The 20,139-nt window shown below is 40.2% G+C and overlaps 1 protein-coding gene across 1 annotated transcript in view; it reads right to left on the reverse strand.

The window, feature by feature from the left end:
• Nucleotides 1-19,510, reverse strand: part of PRKAR1B (protein kinase, cAMP-dependent, regulatory, type I, beta) — a 100,182-nt gene extending 80,672 nt beyond the window's left edge. Inside the window, exons 1-3 of the mRNA XM_009320004.1 lie at nt 19,311-19,510; nt 6,327-6,497; nt 2,356-2,447 (exon numbers count right to left, since the gene is read on the reverse strand). Coding sequence (XP_009318279.1) covers nt 2,356-2,447; nt 6,327-6,497; nt 19,311-19,487 — 440 coding nt within the window. The 5' untranslated portion in view covers nt 19,488-19,510. The remainder of the gene's footprint in view (nt 1-2,355; nt 2,448-6,326; nt 6,498-19,310) is intronic.
• Nucleotides 19,511-20,139: the final 629 nt, after the last annotated feature.

The raw sequence follows: 20,139 nt of genomic DNA on the forward strand, positions 1-20,139 counted from the left end.
TACGTCCATGGGTTCCTTTTCTTTCCCAATGTCAGCAATAGCTTGCCGTGCTCGTCATGAGGCTTGAATGAGGCACCTAGACACATCCTTTGAGCAAGGGAGACGGTATACAGCCGAATATGCTCCAGTGCACAATCCAGAAACCAAGAAGCTTCTAAATCTTTTGACAGCAAAGGCAGTATACACCTGGTCAAGCCATAGTTTGAGGACTGCAAAAGCAGATAGTCTACAACCCATCTGCAGCACACACATGGGAATCTGTGCACATCTCTTCAATCTTAACATATATCCGTAACAGGAAAGTCTGGCTGACAGAGGTAAATGGGACATGGGGAACAGGTAGGAGAGACCATGACCATGAGGTACAATCAGCACAGTGCAAGAAAAAACACTTTTCCTTCAGTTTTTCTCTCTCACCCTACTTTGATAACATATTACCAAAATGTCCCTTTTCCAGGCCTAAAACCAACCATTCCAGTGCCTGTCACATTAGCATGCTGAAGGTATAATTAGGATTTATAGCAGTTCTGTACAAGAATTCTCTGCTGTGGGTGAAAAAGCTAGAAGAAATGTGCAAAGTTAATCCTCTTCTAATTACTCCAGAAATCTGCATGCTAATGCGATACCATAATAATTAGGATTGCAAAGTAATTAAACTGTGTAAATGCCTGCAAGAGGGAGCAAAATTTGCACACTTGGAACGTGCTTTGACTGAAAACGTGTGAGTAGCCCCACAGAGGGACTGTACTGCTGATGTTCTGCCAGTACTAAAAACATCAGTGTAGACAAAGTCTTTGTCCTTTCTAACCACAGAAGCACAGAAAAGTGGGGTTGGCAAGGACCTCACGACATCACTTAGCCTATCTGTTGCAAGGCAGGACTGACACTACTTATGTCATTCCTGGCACACCATAGTCTAATCTGTTCCTAATGGCCTCAAGTGGTGGAGACTCCACAACCTACCCAAGCAGTCAGAGACCTCTTCCTAGTATCTGACTTTCCTACTGCACGTTAAATCTGTCATTCTTTACCCTTTGGCATACACAGCAGTTTATTCCTCATATATCATTATTCATACACAATTATAAGCTATTATCGCGTCCCTCTGCCCCTGACTTTTCTTCTGCAGGCCAACCAATCCCATTCTTTCTTCAGAATTGATGTTATCTAGATCTGTGATCGTTCCCACTGCTCTTCCCTGAACTTCCTCCAACTGTTTATTCTTGAAGTGCAGTGCCCAAAACTGGACACTGTGTTCCAGCTGAAATCTTTCCAACACCGGGACATGTCCTGCATGTTCTCCTGTTTAGTTACCCCAGTGAAATGTTAGTATTTTCAAAACAGCTTGACATTAGTGACTAATGTTCAGAGCATGATTCACAATAAGCTCCACATAGTTTTTCAAGGAACTACCAAAACTGCAAAACCATCTTATAGTTTTAAAGGTGTTCTTCCCGCCTAAGCATACTTCTCTGCATTTGGCTCAGTGACAATCCATCCTGCTTTTACTAGAACTTTTCTTCAACCTGTCAACATAATTCTGAATTCTAGCCTTGTCTTCCAATGTTTCAGCAGCCCTTCCCATCTTCATGTCATCTAAAAATTCAACACTCATACTCTATTCCACCACTGAGGTCATTAATGACAATAATGATGAAAACCAGACCAACCCTTCCCACCCTTCAGCATATCTTTCCATAGGAATGATTTGCATAGACTCCATAGCGGTTGCACTGAAGACATGTTTCCCTTGATTGTTTATGAAACTGACATACACATTAATGTTGAAAACATTACTAGAAGTCAAGCTGTTTGGCCTCTGTTGTGCCTTCCCTAGCTACAAGACTTGCTACTCAGTTGTAAAAAGACATTTTCAAGTTTTTAAAAGTCACATTGGCTGTTACTGAACTCCTTGGTCTCCTTCAGGTGCTTACACATAATTTGTTTGTCCCAGTTTTTCAAAGAACAAAATAATTTACCTGTAATTCTCTTTTACCTCTTTATAGACATTATGCTTTCTCCTTCCCACTTTTCCAGCACTTGACCTGTCTTCCCTGAGTTCTCAGAAGTAACTACAAATGTTTCTGAGATTGCTTTAGCCAATTCCTTAAGTACCCTAGGATAAAGTTCATCAGGCACAGCTGACTTGAAAATATTAAATATGTCTGAACACATTCTATCCTGTTCGTGCCCTTTTTTTAGCTTGTGATTTTACCCTCTGTGTGTGTGAGGGTGCATGTGGTATGACTCAAATGCATCAGTGAGAGTAATTCTGATCCCTGAGTTAAAATTGAATATAATTTCTTGTCCTCAGGTCAAGCTATAGATTCCTTTAAATCATAAAGCACCTCATACCTTCGTTCATTGTCATCGAGATGAGCAAAGAGCACGTTCTTAGAGATGGCCTTTGCCAGAGCAGTCATAGTTTTATAGTCCTTTGGAATAACCTGTAGAGAAAAGAAGGAAGGGTAATTACATGCCTGGTTGTATTTCTTCATAGATCTTGAAATCTACAGAAAATTCCACTATTCAAGATAATGGATGCAGTTTGATTTCAAACACTGAGACAGGTTTAGGCGATAATATAAAGCCACTAAGAAAAGTAATAAATTAAAGTTTTGATAATGTGAGGTTAAGAATTTATGTTCTCAATATGACAACCAGAAAAGAAATATAAGATCCAGGATGAGTTGGAAGAAGGCTATCCATAAAATACTATCATTAGCAGGTACTGGCAGCTGTGTAGTCTCCTTTCAAATCTCTTGGACTGAGGAAAACATATTTCACATTCTTCTTCCCCCACAAACAATATCAGAAGCTACCTAGTTTTAAAACTAGGGAATGAGCAACATTTCTTTAGGTAAAAGGTAAAAACGCGTTGATTACACCATACGTTTCAGTACTGGTTGTGGTATAAGGAACGGAGCTCCTGAGAGGCCCACCTGGGTCAAAATCCTGTGCATTTGCTTCACAGCAAATGAGAAGGACTTGCACTTGAGGATGAAGAGGCATTTTTATTTGTTAATTGGGGAGAAGGCAAAAGTCCTGTTGTACATGAATTTGCTCAAAATATATGTTGAAATTCAGGAGTATGATTTCATATTGGGTAAAGTTTTTTTATAAGACTTTTGCAAGTTAGGCTTTCCATTTTTGGTAAGCATTTTGGTAAGATATTAGTAAAGACACTGTATCTCTGTATTTGCCAAGCATCTACTTCTGCCAGTCAGAGACTTTGTGATTACCAGAGACGCAAAAAATTTGTAACAAGGTTATGACTTGTAACAGATGTTCTTTGACTTTAGTAACGTGCTTTTCCTTAATAGTTTCATTATAACGGGACAGAATCAAGCCTAGCAAAAGTTTTAAGTGTTAAATAAACCTTAATCCAACCTGAAAATCAACATCTGTTTGCCTGTTTTAATTACTGTACAAAAAAGGTCTGATAATGAACATTTCTTTTTCACATTTTCTTATAATAGAAGCAGTGTTTCTGTCTTATTTAAGTTACTACCTATGCTGATGTGTAGGTAGTTTGCTTTCCTCATCCTAGAAAGATAAGATACTACCCATCCAACCAGAAGAAGGATGTCTCAAATGGGAAAACTGATGTAGAACCAGGTCTCACAAAGAATTGACCGAGATTTATTTCAAGGGAAAATACTGCACTGTGAAGATCTGAAGTTAAACTCTGGCTTCAGACATCACTTATATTGACTGCTGTAGTCATTAGACTACTCAAATTAAGTATAAACTGCATATTTGTATCTGAGTGAAACGTAATCTAATTTAACTAAAACTTTAAATTCCTTGATATTAAATAAAATGAGCATTTGGCCAGTTTAATTCTTGGTTTTTACCCTATCAAACAAACCCTGGATTGAATTGCAATCCCGAACCCTTGCTCTATTAAGAATACCCTAGCTGTTCAGCTTACTGCTGATGAGTCAAAAGGGTAGATAATCAAATCACTAAGACATTCAACTCCAACCTTTCTAGCTGATTATGGAATGGTGTAGACTAGCCTTTCTCAGTCTAAATCTGCAGCAATGAAAGCCACAAGGCAGACGCCGAAGTGGGTCTGTTGGGGCAGGGACACAGAAAACACAGGAGAGATTCTTTAGGTGTCACAGTAACCAGGCACCGGACCAAAATCAAATGTCGGGAAGAATCACTTGACCATTTCTTACATCACTCTTCCAAGTAATCACCGAATGTTCTCTTCAAGCTGATAACCCTCTTTACAGCAAGATTCCTGTTCTGCTAGTTGTTAACTATATGTTATGTCAGATGTGTTGACAAATATTGCTTTCTCTAATTTCAGGAATGATGAAAATATGAAATGAAATAACCCTCCGCAGAGGTCTTCCTTTGTGCTCCTCAGAACGGAGCCATGCCAGCTGCTTGCTCAAATCACAAAGCTAAATCTCCTTTGCTTTCTCTCCAGTGACATAACTCATCGCACTGCCTTTAGCACTACTCATACTATAGTTCACCCCTTCAAGGGATCCTTTAAATTGGCTTATGACCCAGATGTGTTTCTATCCAACACCTGAATTCAAGCCAGTGGTTCTTCCCGGCTACTATCTAAAAATCCATCTGTTTGCAATAGTCTAACACAACCCTTGCCTTGCTTTTTACACTTTTAAATTAGTTTCACAATTTGTCCTTTCAGCGTCTCCCTTTATTTCTGTATTCTAGAAATCTCTGTCACAAACACACATCCATGGGATTCACCATGGGATTCATTTGCTGACGGCAGAAGACAAAGCACTGACACAAACCCTCCCAGTGCTAGTTCTATATTCCTTGCAGCACCTGTAGCCTGACAAGAAACCATCCCCTAAACTACTATTATTTAGGCTCAGTCAGTTCCTAGGAAATCAAAATCATAACGGCCCTAGTCACAGAACATACAGAATATGATCCGTATTGCTTCTTCTGGCTCTTGCCTACCCATGCTACTGTCAGGGCTTATTGGCATCACTGTTGAAAAAGGAAGAAAACAAAGTTAACTTCAGGTTCCATTATAAATATAAAAGAATTACTCAGGGGTGTGGGAAGGAATATTTCCTTTGATTTTCAGAAGAGTCAGATGGAGCCCATCTTAAGCAGAGACAAATGTGATCTCTTCATGGAAGTTTTTAAGGGGAATATTGCAAACTGCACAGAAAGAAAAGTGTTTGAAAGTGGCTTTTAAAATATCACGCAAGTTTTTTAACAGTGCAGTGCATTAATAGCTTGACCACAGTGCTGTTAAAATTTACTGTATACTTGCAAGCATTATTTAACTGCCACAAGAATACTCCTCCATACCTGTTTTTAGGATAAAAGGCTCTCCTAATTCTTTGTTTCTTGGGACAGAAATCCCCAGAGTAGCCAGTGAACTTGTATCAAAAGTGGATGTCAAAAGCACATCTGACTGCAAAGGCAAAAAGTATTCTGCCAAAAAACAGTGACTGACAAAATATATTCCCATAAAGAAAAAGCTCTTTGGGTTAAAGCTACTCCAGGCATGCACAAAAGCACATTAGTAGCACCTGTCAACCTTATGAAATGCATTTTTAGCCTAGCTCCCTAAACAAACATGACATACGCTATTGTAATGTCTGTCTTCTAATAACCTTTGAAAGCATTGACCAGTTTCAAAAAAAATTTGAAGAGTTATTAAGAGATATCAAGGATATAACATAGCTAGATATTTTTGTGAAAAACACAGTTAAAAAAAGAGAAGCCCAAATTAGTGCTCCTACTGAAGAAATTACCTAATTTGGGATTGACATTTCTTCAAAGATAATGGTCACATAAAATCGCCCAAGTATGGTCAACAGAATTCCGAAAACCCATGGGTTAGGTGGTACCCAATCAACATAGGAACCATGTGCCTGAATGGTCTAAGGAACCTAAATGACCTAGGTTAGAAGAAAACTTGAGCTAGAAATGACTTTAGGAAAAAAAAGCAGGAAATGCAGCAATAGAAAAGGCTGCTTTTCAAAACTGTGAGGTTCTGACAAAAGTCAGAAGCTGCCGGAGTCTGTAAATACCAAGAAAATGGCTGAGAATTACCCACCCTGTTAAAGGGGGAAACAGATTAGCAGCACATCTCAAAAAGGGGAAGAATAGAGAATGCTGAAGCAACACCGATGGGGAAAGTACTTAGTCAAGGAGGCAGCAAAAGAACTTGAATGTAAAGAAGACGGTCAAGCCATGCATATGCCGGCATGAGGACACCAACCTACAGGCTGACCCATGATTCCAAATTATGAGCAAAATATGAGTCACTTGATTGTCCTGTACATCTCAGAATCAGACAGACAGCAACACATTACCTTTCTGACGTAAGAAACAGCATCCTCCTCTGTGTACACTTCTGCACTGACCCCCCCTCTCCTGCGTCGGGCTTTTACCACTGGGTTGGGAGGAGGAGGGGAAATCTCATCATCATGAGAATCAGACTGGGAACTGGATTTCTGCCGAGCCAGTATTTGTTTGCATTCTTCCTGCAAGGCAAAAAGAGACAATGAAACATCTCTTACCCATGTAGCTAACTTGCTGCGTACACTCGATTCACTCTTCTTTTACGGCTCTCAGCAGCCCCTTCCTTTCTACATTTGGATGACTGTCAATTTACTCATGTTGCTGAAAGAAAATTAAAAATTTAATGTGAGCAGCATGAAGGGCTGACACTAACTGCAATGTGTGTACAGGTATCATCACTCCAACACTTGACCTGTTCAACTCTTTCTTACATATAATAGAAACCAATGTATTATAAACTGCAGACACATCATTGCAGCTACTCCTGGCTGAGAAAGCAAAAGAACAAGCCTCTTCTGCTTACTCTCCAACATCAGAGCTGCTATTTTCTCAGTTGGCTTGTACATATCTTTGTCTCTTGTACAGAGAACGTATCAGAAGTCACATGTCAATATATTAGATAGGTTTCTTCATCTTGCTCTGCTTTGCAGGCTTGCTATCACCAGAAAGGACAAATAAGCTCCCTACTCCAGAGTTTCTGCCATATAACAAATTTACAATCAATGGGACTACTTCCAAGCAAATAAGATCCAAGGTAGGCTCCAGAGGACTATGAAAAATGATGGCTGGCCTAGCACCAGCTGGCCAATGGAAAGGTTATTCTCCAAATTTCACACTTGTGGAACAGAAAATAAAATACAAAGGGGAATCCCTGAAGAGATAGTAACAAGAGCAGGAAACAGTATAGAAAACCTTCAAAAAAGGATGTCAAGAGTTGCAAAACATTGTCAGTTCATACACTGAATTACTTGACTTCTAAAGAATTGAGACAAATAAGATTACCCATAATGACAGTATTTTCCCAGAGTCCATCTCCTGTTCTTCAGCTTCCTGGGATTCAAGGGAAAGTACACAGGAGTAAAATTCCCTTTGCATCACCCATGTCTATCAGTCAAAGGAACGGGGGCCTGTCTGCTCGTTCCCAGCCTACCTCCTCGCCCCCTGGTACCACCTCAGCCTGGCACCCTGCTCACAACACAGCACGCCGCCTTTGCTACCTCTTCAGTGCCTTCTTAGCTGGTTCCTTCTAGTCTTTGCTGACCCTGCCTAAGTCAGGGGAGAACTGGAGATGGGATGGACAACACATCTAGTCCTCAGCTTGTCTGACACAGGAAACCGAAGGGGACGTGCAGGAGAGACATGAGCACTGTAAGGAGGCAAGCCGACCTGCGAAGCAGTAGTCCAGTAATTTTGTTGCTATCATCTATTACATTGCTGTAGGGATAACCCGCACCCTGACAGTCTCAGGGCTATGTTGACGGACATACATGTAGCCAGCTATCATCCGACGACTCCCTGAACAACTCCAGTATTTTTGAGACAATTCAGATTAGCAGCGTTACAGGCTACCCAAAAGAAAAGGCAGTAATGCTGAGGTCCATGCGCACCCCATAAAACCAACGTTCCTTTAACAGAGGTGCCAGAACCTGGCCTCTGTCTTACACAATTAATTTCCAATGAGACTTTCCAATCAGAGCTAATACATGGAGTCAGTGGAGGAGGGAGGATCTGGGAGCACCAGCGCTAGACATGTGGCGGATTACCAACATAGCCAGTTGGTCTCATTGACAGAGGAAATGAGTTAGAGTTAACTCATCAGGTATGACACCAGAAAAGAGTGGTACAGAAAACTGGCACATGTTCACAATTTTTAAGCTTGCAAGAAAAACAGATGATTAATATATGTTTTGCCATTGATGTTTACAAAAGTCTGACAAATCCAGTCATGCCACTTGTCTTTTCTGGTCTTATTCCAGTTTCTTTCTTCACCATCACTGACATTGCCCCTCTCATTAATCTAAGGAGCCTTTGACACAAATCTTTGATGTATTATTGCTACTTGAAATAAATAACTAAATAGTATTTCCCATGCTACATAATTCAAAGTAACAAGTCACACATTCTTGTTTTGATTAAGGGACTACTGAAATATTTAAGAGGCAAGCACAGAGACAAAATGTAGAGGGCTGGCTAAAGATCTGACTTTTCAAGGTCCTGACCTGCCCCAGAAAGTGCAAAGTTCTTTCTGAGATCAGTGTTTTTTTTAAAATGGGATTACAACACTGCAACTCCTGGGCCATAACACAGTTGAGCTAGGTGCTCTAACCAAAAAACAGAAAAAAACTGATTTCAGATGTATTAAATTCTTACTGAAACTTTTTCATTTCCAATTCAAATTTTAAATAGCAGCACTGGATATGTAAAAAATGACTCAGCTAGATTTTCCTATCATGTAAGAACTGCAAGTCCTATTTAAGCATTCTCATCAACTTCTTCCCTACTCCTCTCTGTCTCTAGCCTCCTTAACCACAATTATGCACTTGCAGAAACACAAATATTTAAAATACAAATGTGTGCTACATATTATCGTTATATTTAATACCTAGTCATCAAAACCAAACCCATGACTGAAGAATTTCAAATAGTATTACTGGCTATTGCAGCTTATGTATCTCTTTGATAGTGTTAATGTTCTCTGTCTATATTAAATGAGCACAACCAAATGCACCTTCTTCATAAGATTAACTGAAAGGTAATGAAGACCTTTCTGGACAGTAAGCAGCTGAAAGTATACTAAAAGGTAACTACAACAAGAAGGCATTCAGGTAACTATTTAATGTTATGCAGCACTTACACAGTTCTTTTTATGTATAGCATATTTACTTATAGAGAAGAGTAGCAGTTTGCCCCATTTGAATATCAAATACACACTTCTTCAGTACCCATTGTATAAAAGGCACTTCCAAGGAATTAATAAATAATATCTCCTCTGCCCCAGCACAGATTTATACACGAAAGAAAGCTCAGTGAGAAAAAATTAATATCACAAAGCATGCTCTTAAACCCAAATACCTTTTAAAGCCAAAAAGATACTAAAGGATTATAAAAGTGAGTTACCATATGATTCATTTTAAAAGGAAGTCTCTTCGCTACAAACTCCTTTTATATAAACAGCAGATAGTTGACTGGCTGGCTTTTCCATATGCCGCTATTTGTAGTCTAGGTAGGATTTCCATTACTGAACTAGAGAGTGCCTTTTGAAAATAAAAACGTACGCTCTGTCTTGGGTTAAGCTTTCAAAAAGCCTTCTTCCATATATCCTGGGGTAAAACTGCACAAATACAGCAAATATTTTAAAGGAGGAATGGACTCTCTGAAGAACAGTTCTTCAAACACTGATCTTCAGACACAGCTTGATGTGAACGCTTGTGCAGAACTCACTTTCAAGTAAATACCTCACCATCTTTTGTTGTCATGACAACAAGCGATCTCACTCTCTATTCGAATGGCACAGATAATTCACAATCACATTGCCCAATTATGTCCACCTTAAAATGAGAAAACGCATGGAAGACACAACTGCAAAACAGTGTAATTGCCTTTGACCGAGTCCCAGTGAGCATCTTGTTCTACCCTTTACACCAGTAACTGCACTGGCTTCAGTGGAGATGCTCCTGACTTGTAGGACATGTAGGGTCTGATCCAGTTATCCATAGTCCAGTGCCATTTTGGGTGACCTTGCTTGGCTTTCAGCTGCCAGCTGAGGAGGACACGAGTCTCATGCTCTCCTGTGTCACGTCTACCAGCCCCAATGGACATCGCACTTAATTTAGGGAGTCTTAAATGGCAGCAGGGGACCACGTGTGCGCTGCTGACTGAACAGTCCAATACAATGATATATTAACACACTCCAAATCTACAAAACAACATTGCTGTGTGGCAATAACACCTTATTTCATATAGACATAATCTAATCCTACTTCTATTCAAACCATGTTGCAAGTGACCAAAAACCTAGCTAAAGTTGTGAACAAAAGTCTTCCCTAGGATTTCTGGGGGAGATAAATGGTGAAGCTGAAATACCGTCACTGACTTCAACGATAATAAACTGGAAAGGAAAGAAAATATACCATCGTTGCCTCAAATTAAAAGAAAGAAGAACCAATAAATACAACTGCAGCGACCCATTTATCTTTTGAATGTCCACCTTCAGCTAAGACATTTGTGCTACAAGAGGATGAGGTATAAAACACAGGAATTTAGCATGCTGTCCTCAGCGTACGGGGTCATCGCCTTTCCCGATTAATGTTTCCACGAGTTTTTAATGAGTCTAAACACTGCAAGTGAAGCAGCCACAATGCCGAGCCAGTTTTTAGATTTACCCTTCCTTTCAGACTGCTGCTGAGGAGCACACACGCTTCCTGACCCAGAAGCTTTCTTCTCTATCAGCCAGAGCATTTCCAAACAGAAATTCGCTTCCAGTAGTTCCTCGCCCGATCTCTCCTTTCAGGCTTTGTCACTGCGTGGAAACTCAGATGTTTCAGTTGGAGGAAGGACAGCACTTGAGGAGCCTCCAAATCACGTGCAGCTTTACAATAACATCCCAAGGAGACTTTTAAAAGCAAGTCAGCCGTTCGATATCACTGCTCACTATCTCTGCTCTGCCTCCTACAATTTATTCATTGCATTCAAAAGCAACAACACAAAGTACACTCTAAATGAAATACTTTCTCTTTTTATTTTTTCCTCAAGCGCACTCATAAAGTTTTCTGACTGACAGACCTGGAATCCGCTTTCTATTTATCCACAGAAAATGTGCAGGATACTTCATATGCACGTAACTAATCTCTCTTTGCACTGGAATTGACCCAGAGGAGATGCTCTCAATACAGAAAGGTTTCTAACACCGCCCCATCACTCCTGGAGGCTGACACAATGATTTATAGCAACTAATAAAGGCCAAAGGCAAAGCACTCTGCTTTGTTGGAAGCACAGGACTGACTGATGCCATCACTGAAAGCTGGAGAAATTTGGGAGGTCTTAATGTCCTTTCCAGTCTTGTCTTTGTCACGCTGCACAACTCTACTATCTTTATGATCGTTCAGCCTTGTAATCGGAGACTTTTCACACACTGCAAACTATTGTTCCACTGCCTTCCCGATGCGAAATGCCACCTTTTCATCTACAGCATCACTAAGAAATACCTTTAACATCCACCCCTCCTACTAACATATTTATCCACTCCGTAGTTATCCACCGCTTCGATTACTACTACTGCGTCCTCGGTGGCCTCTCTGCATCTCAGTTCATTCCCAATTTCCAATCTAGGCAAAATTCTCCTGCCAAAAATCCACCTACTCTTCTGCCGCTCTGACTGCATTGCTCGCCTTCTTGAGTCCCTTTACTGGCGTCCTTTTACCTCCTGCAACATGTTAACACTTCTTGTCTTCCCCTCCAGTGTCTTGCAGTATCTCAACCCATCACCACCTCTTCCCTACTTTCTTACATACGCCTCACAGTAAAGAGAGGTTATGTTACAAAACACAGACCATATTTTTGATACTTAAAAGCTTATATAATCAAAGAGAACCGCAGACAACACTTCTGATTTCTAAAATACAGCCAAATAACAATGTATGCACACATACCTTGTATAAGAAGAAACATGCCCACACAGAAGCTCTATTTCTACTAGACAAATATAATTTAAACTAAAATGCTAAATATTATGCCATATTTTTCAGCAACAACCAGAACACCTAAGTCACTCTGAAGTTTTTAATCACTGGATATGTAACGCCAAAGCTGCTTATTTATTTTTTATTCCAGCCTTCTAACACAGCAGACCCTTAATCCAAGAGAAACACTACCAATCTCAGTGAGGTTTATATGTAAGAGGCAGAAATGGACCATCAGAGCATAGGAAGAGATAGTTGATAATTGAGGTTATCAACAAAGAGGGAATCATAAATGCTAGCATGCCATTTTGCTCCTTAAAATACTTCTGTTGTGTAGGCCCACTTAACATTTAGAAGCATACTGATGCCCTTAGATCAAATGTGCTGCTGACAGCAAGGGTGGTTATTCAAAATGTTGTGTTCCCTCCATCATTTCAGAGTGGAAATTGTCTCTAAAACATTTCTACATTTTCTACTCTTCAATAAAATTCTGCTCAATTTATTCTCTCTTCTAAGAAATTATCTGATGTAAATACAAATAGGAAAATACGTGTGCTGGGCTGCCCACCTTAAATATACACTCAGCTTTTTTTTCTCTCTTTTATCCTCCTCCCTTCCATATGCATTTCATTTTTGAAACCCAAAACAACTTCTGTGTGCTATGAGTGCCTTCATTGGTACAGTGCATTCAGACTAGATAGCAACTTGAACAGCACGCTCAGGCAAGAATCCATGTGTCCCGCTTAACCCTTCAGTGGGATGCTCACAACTCATTAAGTATTTTTTTCTTCACAATTAGCCAATAAATCCAAACTAAAATAATCATGGACATGTTTTTATTTTGTTTCCCATAGCTCACTTTCTCAGTTCCCTAGCGTCTTGCCCAGGGGTGATGGGGCTGGCGGGCTGAGCTCCCAGGAGTTGCAGAACCTCAACAGCTTGAGCTTACAAAGCTGTCAGGGTACAGCTCCAACACAGGCTGCCAAGCAGGCAACCACAGAGGCGCAGACCTCAGCAGAGCACACCGGAAAGCAATTAATTCCCCTGCCCATAGCATTTCAAAATCTAAGGTCCTTTTCTTAATTGAAACAAAGTCAAATCTCAAATCATCTTAAATCTGCTATGAAAACTGCAGTTCTCCACCCAGTCTTACTGGTGTCCAGTCGGACAGTCTCAACCCCCATCCTATGTGCCTAATTAAAATGAATTCATGCAGCACTAAAAAGGTATTTAAAAATAAGGAGTCATCTTTTTTTGCATTTAGGAGAATATTAACGAGGAACTACTTGAAAACTAACTGAAAAACAGGAGCAAAACCAAAATTCATCCTCATATTGGAAATCTGGTTTGATTTGTATCATTTTTTACATAGTCTTCCTCCTTGCTATCATCCCTATTCAGCATGCCCCTCAGTTTAAAATAATTACTGTGGGAAGACAGAAAAGGCTTAACTACCTCTGCTCCTCAAGTCACCTCCTACAACTGAAAGAGAATAAAAGGAAATAATTTTGAAGATAATTTAGTGCCTTCCAGAAAAGCTACTGCCTCGCCTCATCTAAGCCAACAGTTGTAATGGAAAAGGTCGGTAGCTGTCAGAGCGCTTTGCCCGATGCTCTGATGACTGTAAAACACAGAGAACGAGGAGGAATTGCAGGACTCAAAACGCTCACATCCCTGAATCTGGAGTTTTACTTTGTCTGAGGCAAGTTGCTATGTAGTACGACCAGCCTCTCAAAAGATTAGTGAAGGATCTGCTGAGCTGCAGACAAGCAGGAGGGTAGGTACTCAGCCAGTTCTGCAGCCACGGACTCCAATACAGACAGGATTTAAGCCCAGGCAAACTCTTTTTCAAAAATCAATTGGTAAAACAAGGCTTGAGGGGCCCCTACATCTGTTTGGGAGCCTATAAAAAGCTGCAGTCAGCTGGGGGCAAATGTGTGTAAGTACCTGTTCCTAGCTGTAAAGGCCCATTAGTATCAGGAGCTTTCCCAGAGTCTGTTGTGATCTAGTGAAATCTGCCATCAGACAGTGCCTGACCCAGCACCATTTTTAACTTTACACGAATTTGGCAAGGTATTTCAGTCGTGTGTTTAAAGCTAAGTATGAACCTGTTTCTTTAAAGCCACTTAGATGCTTAAAGAGCAACATGGATTAAGTATCCTGATGAATGTAAAACATGATAGCTTGAGATGTGAAACAAGGGCGACATCCAGACAGACTTCCCTTCTCGTTCCACCACTGCACTCCATTTTTGTTAGTTTTTGACTTTGAGACCTGGAAAGCTACTCACACTTGTAGACACACAAAGTAACCAGGGAGCTCAGTGACGCTCTAATGTGTTCTGTACAAGCTCGTAAGAGTACGGCTTCACTTATAACCAATTTTATTTCTTAGGAAAAAACTTTTTTTGTCTTTCTGCTCTTATCCCCTTCATCCTCCACCCTTCCCTAAACCTCCTGTGTTTAGGAAAGCTTGCCTGAAGGGTCTTAAAAATTCACCTAGTTTTTACTTTACCTCTTCCAAGAAAACTCTCGTAATACTGCCTGTGGCTGACTACGGCAATCACAGAGCTCCAACCTGATTTCGGTATGATTTTCATCCAGCTCTCTCCGGTACTGATATCAGTGGAGAGGCAGCCGCAGAGGCTGGCCCAGCCCCCTCCCAGTCGCACGGCAAGGGCACCCGGTACTCCCACCACTGCGTTGCTATCAGCATCTCCGGTAGCTCAGGTATGTCCCACATGCTTTAGCAACATTTCTGACCACTGAGCAGATACCGCCCGACTGCTTTGCAAGCTTTGAAAGATACAGAAATATTTGTTGTATTAGTCTTTATCAAACTGCTTAATTAATGCATTTTTTCCATAGTTTTTCCTCCATAGGATTTTCCTTCCAATCCATAACCTCTCCCCAGCTTATCTTAAAGGAATGAGTTATACTTAGCATAATCACCTGTACTTATAAGAATGAATTTCTTTTTTGGCCAGATTCTGGTGGAAATTATTAATTGAAAAATTTCTTGTTGTGACAAAATGTAAATACTGGGAGAGACTACTGTTGCAGAAGAAAAGCCTGATGCTCAAATTTTGATGCTCAAATACCCTTCATTCTGAAACTCTTTATGATAAATAAATAAACTGTATTTTACTAACAGTGAATGAATTTGTATTTTACTACACACCTTTTCAGTGCTAGTTTACAGCAAACCTGTCACACAAACACCTTTATTTTTCTGACCAGGCCTGTGTGCAAAATTGCCTAATATCACCAGGTGGAGCTACGCAGATAGTCTCATTTTGCTTTATTTAATTACAAACTACCGGTAGAGTCCTTGTTTTTCTAAAACTCTCTTTTTGGAGGGTACCTTAAGACACGCATCATCAGCCTGGGTCCATAAAACCACTGCCAACCCACAGCAATCCAAGACAGTAAGCTCAGTATGTGCAAGACGGTATTTCTTGTATGTGCACAGGGCAATAGAAGGGACCAGGAGAGAGCTCTGGTCCAGAAGATATCAGCAAAGACCACCTGGCTCAGCTAGCAAAGCCGCTGCTCTGAAATACACCGCATGCAAAATGGCTTCAGCAGAGTACTCGGTAATGCCTAAACATATCCTGCAGGTTCCTGCTGCCTCCCCTTCTTTTGTGCCATCTTCTTCATTAGTTCTACTCTTCATTATATTTTTTTTCTGCTGAACAAAAGTCTAACTTAGCCTGGCAAGACAACTCCACCTTTGATCACATAATCATGGCACTGAACAGCCTGACACTAATGGAAGTTTTGCAGTCTCAGTACAGCTGAAAATACAAGGCTTTGCCTGTAACTTCTCAGTAATTAACTTTTTTACATAAGGTAAGAACCGGAGATAAAAGATGGGTTCCCTGTTTTTTCTGCTATGCCTTCTTTAGTCCTCAGGTAAACAGGACCTAATTACAGCTGTTAGAATAATGCCACAGTTTCTTAACTAACATCTATTACCCCGCTCTAAAAAAGCCAATTAATACCCCTAAGGGAAAGGTTTTCCTCACCCCATCCACCAACAAGAAGTTCTATACAGTCACAGGGAAATGTAGAACAAATTATTCAAAAGAAAACATTACATAATTTTTAAAATCTCATGTATCTAAACCATTTTCAACTCTTTTCTGTGCTCAATGGAATGTTAGAGATTTTTACAAAGTAACTGCTAACGTGATCAGAGTAGATGTCATCTTGAAGTTTGTAGGTCACAGCATATAAAAACTGACTTGCAAACTTCAGAATATAGAAACTTAGGCTGATTCCCAGCAATTACTGGCATCTTAAGACAAGCAGGTCCTGCCAGTATTAAGTGAACAGAAAAATATCTATTAAAGTTCTCCTACAATTATTTTCAGAGTTATGTTTTTTAGTACTGTACTTGATACAAATAAGCTGCAAACTTAAAAAGGCATCAGACGTTTCTTTCTAACCTTGGCACTTCTCCAGCTGAAAACGACGACTGCAGAATCAAACATCAAACCTCAATCTCTAGCACTTTATTCATAAGTATTTATTCATGTTCTCACTTTACAGCCCTCTCAGGGCGTGTCAATTTGAAATAAAAAATGGCCCAGCCATGGTCCTGAATACTAGCCCAAGACAGTCCACATCTCGCAACTATTAGCTCATTCCCTGGCTCTGTTCTGAGGTGCTTGAACTCACTCCTGCCAAAACAAACCTGCTCCTAGACGTGTTAGACCTAAGAATTATATTTGGGGCCAGTTAGTGTCGTGGGGTCAGGGGTTAGTCCCTGGCCCTTCTTCATTTAGCAGTACAGATGAAGGCTGAAGGCAATGGACCTAACTCTGATGTCATCAGAAGTAAGGCAAAAAGCATTTATGATATGGTCTGATCTTGCATATGATAATAAATCTTGCTTTTCTGAGTTGATTTTATGAGATGTAGTTAAGAATTAGCAAAATGAAATATACTTTTTTTTTATTCACCTCTGAGGTAGCTCCAGTACATTGGTGTCGATTGAGCTCTACACGTTTCCACAAGCTCTTTTTTTAACCACTTGAAAAATATCCCACACTTCATCTCTAAACTGCCCACATGAATTTTTAACAGATACAGTGTTATTCTACTGCTCTCTTCAGTGGAACATGCTGTCTATTTTAATGAGTTTGGAAAATAACCCCAAAACACCACACTTTGGTGGAAAAATGCATGACTTCATTTAGAAAATCGTGCTTAAACCCAAAGATTTTCACTCCTCGCCCTACACAGGACCAAAATTAAAGGAGCTAATAGCAAACGTGCCATATCAGTGTATTGCTCATTCACATACAAAAATCTGTAACAGGCAATTGCTAAATTCACAATTCAATTAACATTCTTCAGAGTACCTATAGAAGAAGTACCTTTAGAAGAGTACCTTTAGAAGACAAGTGTCTTCTAAAAACAGGATAAAACTTACTGAAATGATTTCTCTATCTTTACAAGGCTTCCTTCAACTGTTATTATGCAACCGACCAAGTCAAAATATTATCCTACAGCAGAAAATCCTCCACAGTGCAATTCACCTCAAGAAAGTCCTCAGAGGGGGCTGGGCAAGGAAGTCAAACTGCTGTAGGAGCAGGAATTACAGTGCTGGAAACCTCCAGAAGCATCCTAAAGCCTTTAGACTCAGCAGGCTTAGCTCCCAGGCTGCTCTACAGAGTCAGTGGCAAGATTGCTTCCTTCCATACTAAGCACGACATTCATCGAATTTGATGCCTTTAGACTGGTTGTTTCTAAATCATCTCCTCTCATTTTGAGACAAGTGATATCCATCAGCTTCTGTGTTTGCATCCTGGTCGATATCCTGCTACAGAATTCTGGTATCTGCTGCTCTTTGGGAAATAATAGGAGATTACATGAAAGAATATATAATTCCTCAAGGGTAGGAACTGCCTTCCTGTCTCAATTCTGTGTACTGTGTTTAGATCAATAAAGTCAAACTCCCCCAGTACAACAACTCAAGTAATCCCACTAGCTATGGAGAATACTCTAAAATACTACAGCATATTTTAACATTTTTTGCAAAAATGGTGTTTATTCTTCTAGACAGGAAGTCTGGAATTGCACACATTAAGATGGATAACAATTCACAATACGATAAAGGAAATTCAACAGATTTCACTCTCTTGAAATGGGTCTTGGCTCTCAGAAGTTTAGAATATGCAGAACTAAGAGGTTTTTTTTTTTAATAATAAGCATTACAATTAAAAAACATCTTGTATTTCCTACCCCTTCCTGATGTTCCAGGCATTCTTACTGGGCTTCTACCAAAATGCAATGTTTGCATTTTTTTAAAGCTACACAAAATTGGCATATACTCGCCTATACAAAAATTTATCTGAAAAGTGGACAATGAGATGTATAAAATGCTTGTATCACCTGTAATCAGCTCTATGTATTATTCACTAGGTATTATTGTTCTTTCTCTGTCCTTACAAAATTCTGTCTCTAGAAGGAAAAAACTACATAAAACTCGTATCTTAAGCCTACAAACTTTAGACATTTCCTTCAAAAAAAGCGAATAATCCTCTTCTTAAACTAAGTACATGAATAAAGTCTCTGGCAGACTGAGGACTGGTATAACCAACACCTTGCAGCCCTGTGCTCCCATTTATTTCTGGAGAAATCCCATCCCCAGAGAAAAGTTGTGCTCACACAACATGATCTTCCTGCAAAAGACACCCATAGGCCTTAGTAAGGATTTGTCTAAGAATGTTTTAAAAAGTTTCCCCCTCTGCACTGCTTTTGAAGACAGTCGCAGTATATGAAGTCTCTCTCAATGCCTCTCTTGCTGGAGGATCCTGGGATAAGAAATGCAGACAGGCAAGAGCAGTAAAATTAAATGGCAAACTGCCTGATGGTTTTCAGAACTTGCTGGTTCCCTGATTTTGTTCAGTTTTAGAGGAAGGGCAAACTACATCACCTGACACTGGAATAAACAAGGAACAGCATCTTTTGCTCTCCCAGGCAGGTTCTTCCCATAGATGAGAGCTCAGGACACCATGTATCGTAACACAACGTATGCTCTTAACTCTTTGGGTCATTTTTAACAAGTGCAGTTTGATGAGAAATTATAATCTTGGTGTTATGCACAAAGAATTCTACACAATAGCCAATATTACAGCAGACATCAGCAAATAAAGGGATGGTTTTTTTCTTCTAACAACCTGTTTTTTAACAGTAGCCTCATAATTTAAAATTTAAAAGGAAAAATGTAGCAAAATATTTGAAACTTTTTAAACAATCTTTTTCAGTTTAAAAATCAAAAATTGTAAGTCACCTGAAAATCACTGACCTTTTCTAATTTTTCAAAGTGTTCTCTGAGGAACTTCATGGGTCGGTCTGGCTTTGCTATGCAAAGGTTTACAATGCACTCTTTCAAAATCTGTTGGATGTTGTGCTTCTGAACATAGAGTTCACATCCCTTCAGGCTCTCATCTTCTTCCACATTGCAGGAAGAAGCAGCAGCCATCTTCAGGCTTGTAAACAGAAAACAGTCCTAGGTAAGAAAATGGTGCAAGAAAGAGATAAGAGACCGTTCCCAAATCCTTTGTCAGAGAGACCTGGAGGAGCAAAGGCATTTTAATATTGCCTGTTGCCTATTCAAGAGCTTTCGATTCTGAACGTTTTAATGTTCTGGGGTTTTACGTGGAAATGCTGAATCGTGTCATCTTTGTACGATCAACATACCAGTAAGTACAAAAAGAGCATTTTAACTCCTAGACGGCAGTCAACCTTTGGAAATAACAGTGCAATTAATCATACAAGGCCGTGAGTTTCAAAGACAGCTATTAAATGACGGCGTAAAACCTTGCTTTTCTACTCCCTTGGGGACTCCCTCCCCGTCACCAGAAACCCAGTTTTCTGCAACAAAAGGATTTTTGGTAAATTTTAACATCCCCCCCTTTTACAGCGAGCAACCCTTCCCGGTCCCGGGGGAGACGGGGAGGAGGGGGCTGAGCTGCCCAAAGGGAAGTTTGGTAACTGGGGGGGAAAACAACCCCAATCCCCTCTTTATTTCCCCCAGCGAGCATGTGACGGCTCCATCACAAACCAAAAACCGCGAGGGCAGCTTTTGCACCGGCCCCCCGGCCGCCCCCGACCCCGCTGGAAGCCCGGGGGCG

This window comes from Pygoscelis adeliae, unplaced genomic scaffold (genome assembly GCF_000699105.1).
Source record: "Pygoscelis adeliae isolate BGI_AS28 unplaced genomic scaffold, ASM69910v1 Scaffold242, whole genome shotgun sequence".
In the NCBI taxonomy this organism is placed as follows: domain Eukaryota; kingdom Metazoa; phylum Chordata; class Aves; order Sphenisciformes; family Spheniscidae; genus Pygoscelis; species Pygoscelis adeliae.